An 18079-nucleotide genomic window follows, 5' to 3' on the forward strand; every position below is an offset into this window, starting at 1 on the left:
ATTTCCTTTCAACTTCCCCCTTGATGCTAGACATGCCCACTATCTGGAAAGTCTTGAGGGGAGGGTGCTGCTGCCATGGCCCATGGCTAGACCGTACACCTGCCCATGTGGGGTGACTAGAACAAAATTTTTTCCAGGGCCGCTTTTTGTTCCCAATCCGCCCCTGGACAGGTCAGTCCAAGTTAATGAGTTTTAGGTTCTGCTATAGGACAATCTAGTAAAGATCTTTTTTAATTTAAATTTGCTATAGGATGTTAACCCAAGTTTATGTATTTATTTACCCTACCATAAAATTCAAGCTTTATCTCCGAACGTTCCAGTAGTCCTCACCAGTAATACCACCAATGCCTTTCAACTATAAATATCTTTTTAATCTTGAAGACTACTGATACATTAGGATATAAAACTTGAATTCCAGCCAAAGTTTTCACGGCAAGGAGTGTCCAGTACCCACAAGGAATTAAGCTTCTTTAAACTCCATTATCCATCACCAGCTAGTGGTGAATTTGTTCAATACTCTATGGGGGTAGCCAATTACCCCGCAATCATTTAACATGGGTAATTGTATTGCTGGGGGCTATCCTATTGTCCCTGAAAAAGCAGGCGCAAGCAGTGGCTTTTCGGGGATATTGTTTCACCTACCTCAGGCCGGCAAAATAAAATCCCCAGTAAGGGCCGGCTTTTCGGGCATCACTGAACCTGTGTGTTTTCAGGTGAAAAAGTATTTTTTTTACGGCGACCTAATCGGATATCTTGTCATAAAATCGGTGACACATTGGGAAAAATTGCAAGAAAAACTAACGTTTTTCATGCCCAATATTTTTTGCCCCTAATAGGGTTCACTACGGCTGGCCGGCGGTCGGGCTCCCGGCGACCAGCATACCGGCGCCGGGAGGCCGACCGCCGGCTTACCGACAGTGTGGCGAGCGCAAATGAGCCCCTTACAATTTTATTCTCCCTCTATGGGGGTCGTGGACCCCCACGAGGGAAAATAAGTGTCGGTATGCCGGCTGTCGGGCTCCCGGCGCCGGTATACTGAGCGCCGGGAGCCCGACCGCCGGCATACAGAAGACCACCCCCCCCCTATATGTTGTATTACATTACTGCTTTGTGTGATTTTATTGTTTTTCACATATATATTAAAATATATATTAAAATACTACTACACACTTTGATTTCTGCTTGAGGAATATGATATCTTTAGAGGAGGCTCTTGTGCTAGGGCACTCCTTTTTAAATGTTTTTAATAAAACTGTTTAAAACTTAATTTTTTATTGGCATAAAAATATTGTAAAAACCATCACAGAAAGCTTTTTGCACCCTTTATTGGAGCTACTCACAAAATGTTTTCCTTTACGGATGCATGTAGGAGGACTTTTACCGCCAGGTCCTCCTCTGAAGATGAGGGGGTTGATTCCGCACAGTGCTCGTCTGAGGGCAATAACATACATGTATTAAAACTGATATTCTTGTGACCAACATATATTGAATACAGCCTAGTTCCAGGGCAGTAGATTTGGTTGCTGGTGCTCCCAAGAGTCAGAAAAACTGTTGTCAAAGTACAAAGAGGAAAAGAAGACCCTTGTGCTGGGGCACTCTTATTGAAATGTTTTGAATAAAACTGCTTTAAACTTCACTTTTTGTTGGTATAAAAATATAGTAATAACCATCACATAGGACCAGTGTAGGAAAATATTCTTTTTTTTATTTTGTATTTTTTGTCTTTTTGTCTAACAATGTGCCTCTTTTTCAAAAATATAGAATGTGTCACAGCCAATCTTTAAGTGGTTGCAATGTTTTGTAGTAACCATGAATTGTAATAATCAATACTGATCAGTAATAATAGATTAAAAAAAAAAATAAGAAGAAATTTGAAAAAAATACATGGTTTTACAAGGAGTTGATTTGGTGATCAAGCCCACAAGCTGGCGAAACCCACGTTTTCCAAATTTCATACTTTTTGTGTGTGTGTGTGTGTGTGTGTGTGTGTGTGAGACTATATTTGAATGTTTATTTGTAACAGCTAGAAGCTGTGTATCAACTACCTGTTATCACAGTGAGGCTGTAGCATACTTTTCTTTCAGGGCATTCTGCGATAGCAGGGTATAAAGCAGTCATTATGCTGCAGTTTGGAAGGGTGTAGGTATGGTATGCCGACAGTTGGGTGAGCGCAAATGAGCCCCTTACGGGCTCGCTGTGCTTGCCACGCTACGCGCGTCACGCTATTTATTCTCCCTCCAGGGGGGTCGTGGACCACCAAGAGGGAGAATAGTTGTCGGTATGCCGGGTGTCGGGATTCTGGCGCCGGTATACTGAGCGCCAGGATCCCAACAGCCGGCATACTGAATACCCCCCGTTTGGAAAACAGGATTACACCTGGGTAGACTGCAGCATACTTCTCTTTCAGGGTATTCCGCACCTGCAGCATTATTACTGCTTTATACCTTGCTGTTTGGAAAACAGGATTATACCTGGGTAACACTCACTGCAAATTTCTCAGCATAAATTCTGATACACAGCCATTGTATACTAGTTTGTCTACAAATGTGAGCTCACCTGTATTTTCCTACATACACCTGCTAAGGGGATTTTCATAACCTACAGTTATACCACATTGGATGTGTCCAACCCCATCCGATCTTGGAAGCAATACAATGTTGGGCCCTGTCAGTACTTGGAGGGGAGACCACCAGGGAATACAGGGTACTGTAAAATAAAGTGCCCCATTGCATGGCCATACTCTGTGCCAGGTGTCAGGCAAAATTACAAAAGCACTTTGAGCCACTTCAGGCCATATTATAGGATCCATTTTTTTTGCTTCACTACCTTCTTGCCTTTTCCTCTTGAAATCTCATCACGAGGGGTTCCCCAGTCTCCCGTGGGCTGGTTTGTACCAACAGTGGACACTGAGGAATATCTGAGTGAAAGCAAATTCAACCTTTTTTTCTTCACCCAGAAACCTATTCCATAGCCTGGTACGCTCAACCAGCTGTTCATTACCACAGGTAAATGGCTGGTAAATAGAAACTAACGGAATACCCAGGTTCTCTGAAAACTTTTCTACCTTAAACTACCCTGCTAGATATTTAAGAAGTAGGATGACACAATGTTGTTTCTATTACATTTACCATGATGATGCTTATTGTTTGCGAGACCATTATTACTGATCAGTATTGATTATTACAATTCCAAGGTGGTTACTATAACCTTACGACACAAATGCAGAACGGGTCCACTTTGACCTTTAGGTATATTTTGCCAGACTGTGATCACATTATACAAAGAAAGATATATACAAGATATATAATCAGGTGCTGTTGATTCGTGGTTTCTCATAGCAGCTGTAGTAAATGAGGGGTAGTCAGTCCCTCTAAATAGATTGTATGCCCACAGAAAAAATTATATTTTTCTGTGTGATCACATCATACTGTGACTATAATCACACAGATGTATCTAAGTATTTCTACTGTCATCACTTTGTGACTAATAAAACAGCCAATTACCACAGTAATTTGAAGTATATTCTGATATCCACAAACTATTGCAACCACTAAAAGATAGGCTGTGACACATTCTATATTTTTGAAAAAGGGATACACATTGTTAGACAAAAATACAAAATAAAAAAAGCATATATTCCTACACCGGTCCTATGTGATGGTTATTACTCTATTTTTTTTACCAATAAAAAAATGAAGTTTAAAACAGTTTTATTCAAAACATTTCAATAAGAGTGCCCCAGCACAAGAGTCTTCTTTTCCTCTTTGTACTTTAACAACAGTTTTTCTGACTCTTGGGATCACCAGCAACCAAATCTACTGCCCTGGAACTAGGCTGTATTCAATATATGTTGGTCACAAGAATATCAGTTACAATACATGTATGTTATTGCCCTCAGACGAGCACTGTGCGGAATCAACCCCCTCCTGCCTCATCTTTAGAGGAGGACCTGGCGGTTAAAGTCCTCCTACATGCATCCGTAAAGGAAAACATTTTGTGAGTAGTTCCAATAAAGGGTGCAAAAAGCTTTCTGTGATGGTTGTTACTATATTTTTATGCCAATAAAAAAATAAGTTTTAAACAGTTTTATTAAAAACATTTAAAAAGGAGTGCCCTAGCACAAGAGCCTCCTAAAGATATCATATTGCTACATGCATCCGTACAGGAAAACATTGTGAGCAGTTCCAAAAAAGGGTGCAAAGCAAAAGCTTTCTGTGATGCATTCCAAGTGTGTGCCGTAAATGAGGTAGTATGTTTTACCAGTACAAGTGATGTATTTGCATTTAGGCCAGTTGTTTGTTTTTTTTAAGAAGATTTATACCTTGCATTAAGAAAAGTTCACAACTGACATTTTATGTATGATTGTATGGTTCCCATGACATATAAGAACATCCAATGTGGCTTCTATTTGCAAACCTTACCTGGATCCGAGGAGTCAGAGACAATTCAGAGTCTACAGCAAAATCCTCCAAGGGTTGATCTCCCTGAATAGGTTTTGCAGCCTAGCAGGACAGGATTACATCTTTCAGCACTCATGTCCATAAATCTTATAATGAGCATAAAATTATTTTTTGCTTATTTGTGACAGTTCCAGCGAAGAATAAAGGACAGCAAGATAGGTGCAGCCTCACAGTGCGAGATAGGTAGTCAGAAGAATGTAGAAGGTTATTCCATACACATCAAGTGCCAGTAGAGATGAAAATATTGTTGTAGATTATTGTGCTGTTCGAGATTAATCGAAAAGACTTTTGGATTCCAAAAGGAGTAGATAAGGAGAAGTAGAAAGATACAACCAAAAACATAGGCTCCAAGAGAGAAAAACAATGTCAGTCAGGATACATATTGACCTAATCTGGATTCCTGGGACACTTTTATTCATTTGATCATGCAGACAGTAGGATCTTTGTTGGACACAGTTAGGGAGCCCATGCTGTAAAGGAAAGTATGGCTGTAGTGAAGTGGTTGGCTATAGATTAGCGGATGGCTTTAAATGGCTGTAAGGAAAGTAGAGATGTAGCAGAGAATCTGGCTGTAAAAGACCATAAGACTGCAGAAAGAACTATAGATTAGCAGCTGGCTGTAGAGGGGAATATGGCTGTAAGGCGGCACAGTATTACTGTAGAGAAGAGTATAGTTGTAGCAGTGAGTATGGCTATAGATGGAAGTATCAGTAATGTAGTAGGAACAATTAAATAATGCTTTTGCAAATCAATCACATTTTAATAACAAACTTATTTAATACACTTGTGTTTGCAAGTCTCTATTTAACATAGCTTCTTAAATATTGAAGACTATTGGACTTTGACACCATTAAATGATAGTACAATGTCAACACAGTATCATCGGATACAGCTGGTATAACCTGGAGGTGAAATCTTAAAAGGGAATTTGCACTTCAAATATGAATTTATCTTAATTCCCTTTTCTTTCAAATAATAATGCTTTGTTATCCCCCTCTTCTATTCTTGACACCCTGAAAATATGGGATCTCAGACACTTGACCAATTTTGATATTACTCTCCCTACTAGGAATATCTCTGTACGGGCATTAGACATGGTACTGCCCCATCTACATATCTCATATTGGAGACGCTTTGGTATTAAATCCCTTGCCAATGTTTTTTCCCCAACTTCCATTCTACCTTTAGCAGATTTAATTACTAAATTAATCTTGGATCCATCAGCATGGTTCCATTATTTCCAACTTAAACATTGGGTTGACAAAATGACCCTTAACTCTAAAGTTTTCCAAAACCACCCCAGATCGTTTTTCTTTTTGGTATGGCTTACTTTTGCCTCCGAATTTGACGACTAAAAATTCTTCTCAACTTATATGGGAGTGTGACCTTCACCGTACATTTACCCTAAAGCAGTGGGAAACTATTCACCTCTCTTCCTTCTCACTGTCCAAATGCACTAACCATGCTGAAATGCACATTACACTACTAAATAGATTATATTTTACCCCCTCTAAGCTACACAAGATATGGCCCACTACTTCCAAATTTTGTTGGCGGTTGTGTCACTCCGAAGGCACTATTTACAATGTTTTTTGGGATTGTCCAGCTCTACGTGCCTTTTGGAATAAAGTATTTGAGCTCATTTGGGAAGTTGTAAGACTTACTTTAACTCAGGATCCCTCTTTAGCTCTTTTCAATTGCTAGCTTAGTTCTGTCCCTAAACTCTCCTGCTATGTTCTGGGTCACATTATAATATCCGCAAGAGCTACCATTGCTCAACACTGGAAATCTCCTCCCCCCCTTTGAGAAAGTAATTTCCAAAACCCAATTTCATTTTGAAATGGAGACCAGGGAGGCCACATACTCCTCTGCCCCTTCTTCACCTATTATGAAGTGGCGTCCGTGGCACTTATATATCACAGAGAGTAAGGGTACAACTCCCGTTCCCCTCACCTTTTTGAGCCCTCCTTTTGACCTGAATGAAACTCTGGCTGGAGATTAAATTTGATCCATGTGAAACATTTAATGATGTTCATGGATGACCTGTCCCCCCTTCTCTTTATGTTTGTTTTGTCTTATTACCCCATTCTTTTTCTGTATCCTTGTTTACTCTACATATTCTTAATAAAGATTTAATGTTGCTAAAAAAATAATAATGCTTTGGTGAGGGTCCCTCCCATGGGACCTTCATCATTTGATGTATTTATCTGGGTGGTGGCACTACATTGTCATATGGACATGGACAGATGAGATCACAGTCGGTGCTGCATGGTTCTCTGTAGCAGGGGAACAGTGATACAACTGCTGTGCATACTATACGGAGATGCTGTGTTGGCAGAGCCATGCAGGGGTGAAGGTGAACAGCAGAGGTCCCAGCAATATGTAAGTAGAAGTATCATGCTAAATACAATGAATGGGAAAGTCCACCCAAGCATCAGTATTAGGAAAAGATTTAGTAAAATGTAAATTGAAACCCTTTGAATATTACAATTATAACTCCTTTTGCTATACTTTATCTTCAATTGTCAATTGACTCCATTTGTGAAATAGTAGTGAATCCAGCTGCTGATACAACATAACTAAATTCAAATCTGAACTACTGTATTGGAGTGGGCCCTAACGTCAAGCACAAAAATCTCACTTTCTCTTCTGTACAGGCTTAGATAAAATCACCCCTAGCGTGCTCAAATGGGACACAGGATCTTCTCATCTCATCTGTGGATATGTTTTACTAACACAGTGTAACAGACCTGCAACGATGTACAACTGAAGGGTGACATCAGAATGTACTCAACAGCTTGTTTATAAAACGTTCTTTACATAATGGATCGAATTCAACAAGCAATGATGACCTTGGAGACAAGATGTGCGACTTGTAGGAAAGAATGATTGGATTGTTAGCTTAATACCAACTGCAGAAACCCCAGAATTAAATTATCCAATCCCAGCTCAAGAATTTACGTAGGCCCTCCACACTGTATAATATAGAAGTATACACTACAGTATTTACTTCTTTTAAAGATGTTTCAAAACACAAATAAAAAATTCACCAAGATACAGATAATACAACAAGAACAGGAAATCCACATGGTCAGAACACCAGCCACAAATGCTGGCCACCCTTAAGGACTATAGAATATGTGCGTACAGAATATTATATGTATAAATGAAGCATGTATGCTCACCCGACAGTGTTCTGTGTCTCCTGCTGTTGGTTGTTGGTAGCCTAGGTGCGCTTTATAATTCCCACAATATGATCAGATGTATTCGAGCAGTGGACTTATGAGACAGATAGGTAAGGAAGCCTGCAGGGGGACTCATTTGCTAGCTATAATGTACAATAAGAAGGCAGGAGGTATATTGCATAATGGAGACAAATTATGATTTAAAAGTGTATAAAAAGTTAAATACAATGCTATAAAGGATTTGAATGTTTTTATACACCTTTATCATCTAAAAACCAGTGACTTAAAAAAAACGGATGTCTTTTCGCAAATCTAACATCAGTAGTCATGTAAGTTAATGGTTCATTTGCCAACATGCCTGGTATATTAGAGCAGCATGCACGATATTACTAGTATGGACCATGGGAAGGGTCATGTTCAATGCAGCATGGCTACAGAAAGACAGATGTGACTATGACAATATGTGGACCTTCATAAAGGAGCAACAATCATTCTCTAGATAAATAGATAGATACCACATTTCATGAAGACACACATCTACATCTCTGGACACCAAACCAGTGTCTGGCTTATTGTACGTGACATTGCTGAATGGTTCTTTTCTTCCAATGATGTTAAACGTGTAATTAATGTGCCATTGTCTATCTGCTCTTTGATATAGTATAGTATGTCCTTCGAGTGGTCTTTCCAGAGTGTCAAAGCTCTGAACATGGCTGTCAAAAACATTCATCAGCAGAAGAGGACCCTGTGGAGTGGAGTGTGCTTGCATTGTTTTATAAGAGCCCTTTAAGGAGGATCTGCAGTCACAATGCCTATTACTAGTGGCAACATGCAGATTATATGCATCAATCTAGTTTCTGGGGTATGGTTACTTACTGAAGTCACACAAGTTGTATTTGAAAATAATAACAGAAAAAACAGCTTTCTAAGGAAAGCTTTTTGAGAACATTCAATGCTCACATGAGAATTTTAGTGCACGAATATGGTTGGTCTCACTGGGTGGCACAAAAACATTTTATTCAGTTTAGTGGCCATACATAAAGGCTACCTTGACCCGTTATGGGACTGAAGTATAATTCACTCAATGGAGAAAGATAATTTATAACACAAGAACAAAGTCAGAGTGCGCAGCAACTAGTGAATGTCAGAGTTACTTTGCTATTTGCTAGGAGCACCAGACAGCGGTACAGAAATGTGTAACTGCCCAGCAATTATATTCTTGGTAGCAGACCTCTAAGTACATGTGACTGGATGTCCAGTTCCACTGGATGATATGGCTACATGTTGCCTTTTCTCCAACTCACCCACATAAGTGCAATGGCTGCAACTAGTGATCAAAAAAGGCACGGCTGGGTAACCCTAAGACTGCTAGCTCTTCTCTCTGACTCTCCTCTGGGGTTATAATAGAAGTATGTATGACTATAAGTTTCCATGAATAATCCTTGCAAACAAGACTTTCTTTGTCACCGATAGCATTTAGTGCTTAATGTGGCCCATGTCATCAAAGATTTCCCAAGTTGTGGACACAATAGCTCTATGTAACCAGGAAAGCACCGCCAGTCACTGCAGTTTCATGACACCATGACAGAGACCCATAGAGGAAAAGTCTCACTTTTGTTTAAAATTCTTTTTTATAACAATATACTTATACTATGAGTATGGATGTATGAATATTTACCTACAAAAGAAACAATACAATAAGGCAACGTTGTGTACTTTCCTAAGGTAACAGAGTAAGAGATAGCAGCCTGCTGAAATGGAGGGATTATTAATAATTACTCATTTTATTGGGCAGTATTATGTCTCACAAAACAGAGGTACTAGAGCAGCAGATTGCAGGTAGCTCATTTTTGGAAGGATGTTTTACATATGACATTATGTTGGCAGCAAAAAAAACATCAATCAGTAACTGCAATACTGCCTCAGTAATAAATATGATGTTATGGGGGGAAGGGGGGTGAGAGGAATCTTTACGTCTGAAACTGTTAAGGATCCACCTGATAATACCAGCTATGCTCCATGCCACAATTTCAAAATGGAAAAAAAAAGCCACAAAACTTTAACATTTAAATTTCCTTTGAAAATATTAAAATATAATAAGTAGGTGGTGTGGCCTCACTTTACAATGGTACAGTAGATTATTACCAGACCTTTGCTGTGGGACCTGCCTCTACAACAGAAGGCTATTTGATCATTGTGGTGGGCTCTGGCATTACAATCAACTTAAAGACCATCATTTCCCCATCACATTGAAAAGCAGGTATGTTAGAAACATGTTATCCACCTATTGATATAGCACTTTTCTTTATTAAAAAACGCGAGACACATATAGTACACCAGGCCCCGGTTAATCTTTGTAATAAATTGTTCATGCTAAATGGTATCAGTTATGCCAGCTGCTATGAAGAATTATCAGTATGGGGGCAAATCATGCAGTTAACACGTGAGTCTTCGTGCCTGCTCTGCAGATGTGTAGATGAGTGACAGGCAGTATGGTTTGCACCGTGCTCCAAGGCATTAGTAGGCTGATTTTGGCACTGTCAGTGGAGTGTGGGAGAGAGGAAGTGAGGCATTAGTTGATTCACAGAGAGTTAAAAGGAGAAGGTAGAGTGAAGGAGTAGACGGTGAAAAGTGCACAGCAGACTGGGCCAAGCTGCCCAGAACACAAGCTGTTACCTTCCATCTTCCTTGTTCTATGGTGGCCTCATTGGACCACAGTTGTGCTGGACGTGGCACCACTTGGGATGCATTGCTGTGATCACAATGGAACTGAGGAATAAAGTGGGAGCCAGAACTTCTCTGAAACACCTGGGAAGTCAAAATACAGCAGGATGGGAAAATGTAACCATACAAAAAAAACAAAAAAACAAAAAAAACTCTGAGCTCTGATTCTTTTACACATCTAACAGAGTAAAGGACCCTACACACTGGCCGATGTGTGTGGCCGATCTGAACAATGAACGAGAAATTGTTCATATCTTTCAGTGTGTAGGCACCAACGATGAACAATGCACAGTCCCGCTGTCGGTCATCGTTGGTGCCGACTCGTTTATACCTGCAAGCCAATATGGACAATATCGTCCATATTAGCATGCAGGGCTATAGGGCCGGGTGATGTCAGGGAGTGAAAAATCTTCACACTCCCGGTGACCACCCCCCGTCGGGCACCTCGGCCAGTGTGTAGGGCCTTTTACTCTGTACTACTCCTTGGATTCTATTATTTCATAGTTTAACTAGATCCCCTGGGATTAGCTCTTACTCAAATGCAACTGTTTCTTGGACATGTAAAAAAACTGCAGATAAACCACCTATCATTATAATTTCCATGCTTCACACAAATGTATGCTCTGCGATATTTGCTTGTGTGTTCATTCTGTCAGATGTACTTTTATGCAAGAAAAGTCGTGTCTGTGCACGCCCAACATTCGTGGTCTGAGGTGGCCTGTCCATCCACTGAATGTATTACACTTCATTCCCTCTGTACAGCTGCCACAGCATAACATAAGCAACAATCCTTTCAATTTAGTATAAATGTACAATCTGTAATAAAAAAAACTGGGCAGTGCAAGGACAAAATTACTTAAAGAATGAAGGAAAAGGTTTTAGAATAAACTTATGTAATATTTTATCTAAGTTAATATATATTACTCCTAGAAGACACAGATATGCAAATAAAATAACATTCCAAGTCTTGGAGGAGTTTAAAGTAACACTGATAAAAACACCGCAATACTGTGTTAGAGAACATTAAAGAGGGGGCTCATATACTGCAAGTGTCCACCATAAAGAGAAAGAAGTATTATGCAATGATCACAAATGAAAACTTTTGAAAGCTTCAACCTATTCAAAAAGAATAATATATGGAAGCAGATATCTTTATTCTCCCGAATCCAGACCATACCATTAGTAAACTAAATGTTACAGCTGTGTAATAAATCACAAATCATTTCATAAATAGTCAAGAACAGGCCACATTTTTAGTGGTTTACTCTATAAGGATGTAACAAACTTGGTTTAGAGACCAATCTGTTTCTTCATGTTACAAATTGGAACTTTAATACATATCACATGTCAGATCTTTAAAAATCATAAGATTTCCCCGGTGTATTTATCATTGGTTATTAAATTTTACCACTTGACATACAGACGTGTACAAGTGGGGCCATTTTCAAGTTCATAACTCTTCATCTCATTCATTTTTTTCATACATACATCACGTTTCCAGTATATATACACTCATGTACATGTTTAACCATAAAGGACTTAATTTATTTTTATAAAGATCAGACATATCTGTTTATAACTTATTTTAACTTTTATTATATTTATTTATTTATTTGTTTATTATTTATCATTTTTTCATCAATATTCTTATTTTTAGGTTTATGTTTATTTCTCTATATATATATATATATAATTATTTTTTTTTTTATTATTAATTTTTTTTTTTTTTGTTTATTATTATTTTATTATTATTATTATTTTATTTATGTATTTTTATTATATATATTTTTTTTTATAAATATTTTTTTTATTATTATTTTTTTTTTTTTTTTTAAATTATTATTTATTTTTATTATTATTATTTATTTATTTTTATTTTTATTTTTATTTCCGTTTTTTATTTTTACTTTTATTTACTTTTATTTATTTATTTATTTTCTTTCTTTTATTTATTTATTTATTTATTTATTATAGCTCCAGCATCATGCAATACGATCAAGGGGAATTACCCACAGGGGATCAGTCTAATATGCAGGACATGAAACTGAGTTAAATGAGATGGGGTGTGTCCAACATCATTCCTGGCATTTAGCCAGGTTTGGTTTCCCTAAATAGTAACCAGAGAGACAGTGAAAAGCATTATGGGTAATATTAATCAATTAGGTATTTCCTCCTAAGGAGTTATTCTCATAATAATACCGTTAATACACTTAGTTTGATTATTTGAAAATTATAAATCTATGCACTTTTGGTTAAGTAATCTCCATTCTAATATAGTAAATGGAGCACATATATATAGAGCACCAATCACATAGCAAGGGAAGTGATGTAATCACTTTTCCCTTTATAAAGGGTGGTTATCAGGTCCAATGCCTCATTATACAGAGACTTGGCTGTCAGCACTGCACCACTGGAGGGTAAGGTTTTGTTTTTGATTTTACAATAGTATATTATCAACTTTGAAAGTGGTCCCATTTATTAGTATACACTTTGTACCAACTATATGTATTTTATTGACTGGTTAACCACTAATCATTTTTTAAAGAGTATATGATATGCACTAATTATATATATTCACTATATAAATATGACAGATGTATTCATGAATATGAAACTAAGTTGTATGAGTTATACACTCACTTATATAATTTTTATAGTTAATAGATCTTCCCCTTACTAAGTGAAAGGAGTATTTGTTTCTCCATGGGGTGGGAACTCTTTGTACCATACTGGTACTTTAATAGATGGTCTAATTGATATCAACCCAATTAATTTACCAGGTCTACCACGTGTTCTAAATTGGTTAGACATTATTCCCATTTGAATTGCCTTCACTCCTGAGTCTCTGAGTGTCAGGTTCAAGCTGCTGACCGACGAGGTATGTGCTATATTATAGAGATTTCTTTAATGATTGGCACTAATGAACTACACCCCCTGTGGGTAGCACTTTGAGTAATTTCTTTGAATTATTCGATCATAGATCAGTGATACCGTCCATAAAGGATGGGTTTCCCTAATAAACATATCATGTGGGTTCACTATACTGATGGTTAATACAATTAGTCCTGGGTTTTCCAAATATGAATAAATGGCTGGTTATAATCAGATCATTTAGTAGAGGATCGTTGTATAGTGGTAACATTGGTGTTTGTTATAGCCAATTCTGTGGCTTTGTTCTGTATCATATATAGAAACCACACGGGTTAGTCATGAGATCTGTTCATTAGTGATCAGACATTAATGATACCAGAATTTTTATAATTATGGGTGTCAAAATAAGATAGAGGTCTATTTATGAACTCGTAGGTGTTCTTATAATTAATACCCAATTAATCAATTTATTAGGTTCCTTATGCTTGCGAACCAGTTAGATTCTATACACATATGAATCTTCCCCATATTCGAATATCTGAATGTCAGACTCAAGCTGATGATATATGAGGTATGTGCCGTTCCCTTGGATTAATCCCAATCTCTGCCTAATTGAACAAAAAGTGTCCTTTAATTAATAAAGGTTATTAAATGTTTTTTAATTAGGTATGGTCCCCGCTGTATCAATCAAGTCCCATTGAAATATTAAAACGTTGTTCATACATCTTTGAATGACCTTTTATGTGCTGACAATATGTTCTGAAATGAAGAGGTATGTTTTTTACAACCTGTGCTTTTTGGTTCTCTTTTTTCCTCTTTCTTCATGTTATTTATTCTGTTTTCCTCCTCATGTTGCTATGTCATGTTCTTCTGATACCAATATGTCATGTTATATGTGAGTGTAAGATGCTTATTGCTATGTATTTGTTTTGACTTATTATTCTACAATTGTAGATTTTACCCCTGATGAAGTCTTGGAACAAGACGAAACGCGTTGGGTTATTTATCTATCTATTATCTGATGTTCCCTCCGAATCTACAATAAGGAGAAGGAGGAAATCGTAGTGATATATCTACGCTTTTTCCTCATCACTACAAACTGATTGTTCAAATTGTGCGACAAATGTAAATGTATCAACTCTGTATACTTATGAACATTTGTGTCGGGTTTATATGTTGTTTTAATAAATTTTTATGTTAGTATTTGTTATCTGATGTAATTTATCCGGAGAGTACTGTAAGGGTCCGTTTTTAGGTAGGGCGTTGATATAACTCCCTTGGCGCCATCTCCTCTATTTCGTTTCATATTTCCACATTTAGTTCCTCCTAACAGGGAACTTAGAGGATACAGGCAGCCATATAATTAATTAATTTTAGTGTTTTATTTGAAATAGCGCAGTGGGAGAGTAATTCTTGTCACATATCACATGGCCACCTGATTGGATACAATATACACAAATTATCTTCAGTGACCTTTGATACAATAAGCAACACTTGTACTTCATATTTTTCACTATCTACAAACTCCCTCCACTTTCCATTTACCTAACCTTACCAAGGTGAGGGAAGCAGCTCAGAAAACCAGGGAATTGCACAGCCATACTGTGTAACTCAAGAACATGATACAGGTTTATCAACGGACCTGATACATAGTTGTATGGTAATGCTGCCATATTTGGCTCATAGTTACCGACTTTCTGGCTGGCCCCTCCAGGAAAGGCAAAGCAAGTCGGCTTAGAGGAGGGCGATGCGGGGGGCGTGGCTTGATATAGGGGGCAGTACAGGGGCATGAAGCGGCTAAGGAAGCTGTGATTCAGTGTGAATCACACCATCGCCCACCGGGTTCGTCCACTTCATTTGGCAATTGGGCAGCTGGATCTGGGAGACTTACCCAGTCTTCCAGCGGCCGGGAGCATCTCCTGGCCGTTCTGGGAGAGTAGGCAAGTATGTACAGAGGATGTGCAAAAATAATAAGATTTTACTTACCGGTAAATCTATTTCTCGTAGTCCGTAGTGGATGCTGGGGACTCCGTAAGGACCATGGGGAATAGACGGGCTCCGCAGGAGACAGGGCACTTTAAGAGAGAAATTAGGATACTGGTGTGCACTGGCTCCTCCCTCTATGTCCCTCCTCCAGACCTCAGTTAAGGAAACTGTGCCCGGAAGATCTGACAGTACAAAGAAAGGATTTTGGAATCCAGGGTAAGACTCATACCAGCCACACCAATCACACCGTATAACTCGTGATAAACATACCCAGTTAACAGTATGAACAACAACAGAGCATCAGATAACCCTGATGCAACCATAACATAACCCTTATTTAAGCAATAACTATATACAAGTATTGCAGAAGAAGTCCGCACTTGGGACGGGCGCCCAGCATCCACTATGGACTACGAGAAATAGATTTACCGGTAAGTAAAATCTTATTTTCTCTAACGTCCTAGTGGATGCTGGGGACTCCAGAAGGACCATGGGGATTATACCAAAGCTCCCAAATGGGCGGGAGAGTGCGGATGACTCTGCAGCACCGAATGAGCAAACACAAGGTCCTCCTCAGCCAGGGTATCAAACTTGTAGAACTTTGCAAAAGTGTTTGAACCTGACCAAGTAGCCGCTCGGCAAAGCTGTAATGCCGAGCCCCCTCGGGCAGCCGCCCAAGAAGAGCCCACCTTCCTTGTGGAGTGTGCTTTTACTGATTTTGGAAGCGGCAATCCAGCCGCAGAATGAGCCTGCTGAATCGTGTTACAGATCCAGCGAGCAATAGTTTGCTTTGAAGCCGGAGCACCCAGCTTGTTGGATGCATACAGGATAAACAGCGACTCAGTTTTCCTGACTCTAGCCGTTCTGGCTACATAAATCTTCAAAGCCCTGACTACATCCAGTAACTCGGAATCCTCCAAGTCACGAGTAGCCACAGGCACCACAATACGTTGGTTCATATGAAAAGATGACACCACTTTTGGCAGAAATTGCGGACAAGTCCGCAATTCTGCCCTGTCCATATGGAAAACCAGATAGGGGCTTTTATGTGACAAAGCCGCCAATTCTGACACACGCCTAGCCGAAGCCAAGGCTAATAGCATGACCACCTTCCACATGAGATATTTTAACTCCACGGTTTTAAGTGGCTCAAACCAATGTGATTTCAGGAAACTCAACACCACGTTAAGATCCCAAGGTGCCACTGGAGGCACAAACGGGGGCTGAATATGCAGCACTCCCTTTACAAATGTCTGAACTTCAGGCAAAGAAGCCAGTTCCTTTTGAAAGAAAATGGATAGGGCCGAAATCTGGACCTTAATGGACCCCAATTTTAGGCCCAAAGTCACTCCCGACTGTAGGAAGTGAAGGAAACGGCCCAGCTGGAATTCCTCTGTAGGGGCAATCCTGGCCTCACACCAAGCAACATATTTTCGCCATATACGGTGATAATGTTTAGCCGTCACGTCCTTCCTAGCCTTTATCAGCGTAGGAATAACCTCATCCGGAATGCCTTTTTCTGCTAGGATCCGGCGTTCAACCGCCATGCCGTCAAACGCAGCCGCGGTAAGTCTTGGAACAGACAGGGCCCCTGTTGTAATAGATCCTGTCTTAGAGGTAGAGGCCATGGGTCCTCTGTGAGCATTTCTTGTAGCTCTGGATACCAAGTCCTTCTTGGCCAATCCGGAACAATGAGTATTGTTCTCACTCCTCTTTTTCTTATGATTCTCAGCACCTTGGGTATGAGAGGAAGAGGAGGAAACACATAAACTGACTGGAACACCCACGGTGTCACTAGTGCGTCTACAGCTATCGCCTGAGGGTCTCTTGACCTGGCGCAATACCTCTGTAGCTTTTTGTTGAGGCGGGACGCCATCATGTCCACCTGTGGCAGTTCCCATCGCCTTGCAATCTGCGTGAAGACTTCTTGATGAAGCCCCCACTCTCCCGGGTGGAGGTCGTGCCTGCTGAGGAAGTCTGCTTCCCAGTTGTCCACTCCCGGAATGAACACTGCTGACAGTGCTCGTACGTGATTCTCCGCCCATCGAAGTATTCTGGTGGCTTCCGCCATTGCCAACCTGCTCTTTGTACCGACTTGGCGGTTTACATGAGCCACTGCGGTGATGTTGTCTGATTGAATTAGCACCGACTGGTCGCGAAGCAGGGTCTCCGCTTGACTTAGGGCGTTGTATATAGCCCTTAGTTCCAGGATATTGATGTGAAGGCAAGTCTCCTGACATGACCACAGACCCTGGAAATTTTTTCCCTGTGTGACTGCCCCCCACCCTCGGAGGCTTGCATACGTGGTCACCAGGACCCAGTCCTGAATGCCGAATCTGCGGCCCTCGAGAAGGTGAGCACTCTGCAGCCACCACAGAAGAGACACCCTGGCCCTGGGGGATAGGGTGATCAGCCGATGCATCTGTAGATGCGATCCGGACCACTTGTCCAACAGATCCCATTGAAAGGTCCTCTCGCATAGAACCTGCCGAAGGGAATGGCCTCGTATGACGCCACCACCTTTTCCAGGACTCTCGTGCAGTGATGCACCGACACCTGTTTTGGTTTTAAGAGGTCTCTGACCAGTGTCATGAGTTCCTGCGCCTTCTCCGTCGGGGGAAAAACCTTCTTCTGGTCTGTGTCCAGAATCATGCCCAGGAAGGGCAGACGCGTCGTAGGAATCAGCTGCGACTTTGGAATATTCAGAATCCAGCCGTGCTGTTGTAACACTTCCCGAGAGCGTGCTACACTGATCAGCAACTGCTCTCTGGACCTCGCCTTTATGAGGAGATCGTCCAAGTATGGGATAATTGTGACTCCTTGCTTTCGCAGGAGCACCATCATTTCTGCCAT

At 40.0% G+C, this 18079-nt stretch overlaps 1 protein-coding gene, 1 long non-coding RNA gene and 1 pseudogene across 29 annotated transcripts in view; 2 read left to right on the forward strand and 1 right to left on the reverse strand.

Annotated features, from left to right (window-relative positions):
* The window catches only part of SRCIN1 (SRC kinase signaling inhibitor 1), a 900548-nt gene that overhangs the window by 131804 nt on the left and 750665 nt on the right, over window positions 1–18079 (reverse strand). For 19 of the 28 annotated variants that reach the window (XM_063959672.1, XM_063959669.1, XM_063959667.1 and 16 more), the window contains 2 exons: window positions 10322–10453; window positions 4422–4502 (listed from right to left, as the gene is read on the reverse strand). The exons of 1 other annotated variant lie outside the window; for it this stretch is intronic. In XM_063959672.1, the coding sequence (XP_063815742.1) occupies window positions 4422–4502; window positions 10322–10453 (213 nt within the window). Of the gene's footprint in view, window positions 1–4421; window positions 4503–4847; window positions 4931–10321; window positions 10454–18079 lie in introns of those variants that run through there. 8 more of the 28 variants (XM_063959681.1, XM_063959683.1, XM_063959682.1 and 5 more) reach the window with 3 other exon arrangements.
* On the forward strand, window positions 2597–2715 carry LOC134898277 (5S ribosomal RNA; annotated as a pseudogene).
* LOC135057769 (uncharacterized) lies at window positions 12733–14443 on the forward strand. Its single transcript, XR_010244354.1, has 5 exons — window positions 12733–12786; window positions 13150–13247; window positions 13715–13811; window positions 13907–14012; window positions 14195–14443. It is a non-coding gene; the product is annotated as an uncharacterized LOC135057769 (long non-coding RNA).

The sequence above is a fragment of the Pseudophryne corroboree genome, chromosome 3 (genome assembly GCF_028390025.1).
Source record: "Pseudophryne corroboree isolate aPseCor3 chromosome 3, aPseCor3.hap2, whole genome shotgun sequence".
NCBI classification, from domain to species: Eukaryota; Metazoa; Chordata; class Amphibia; order Anura; family Myobatrachidae; genus Pseudophryne; species Pseudophryne corroboree.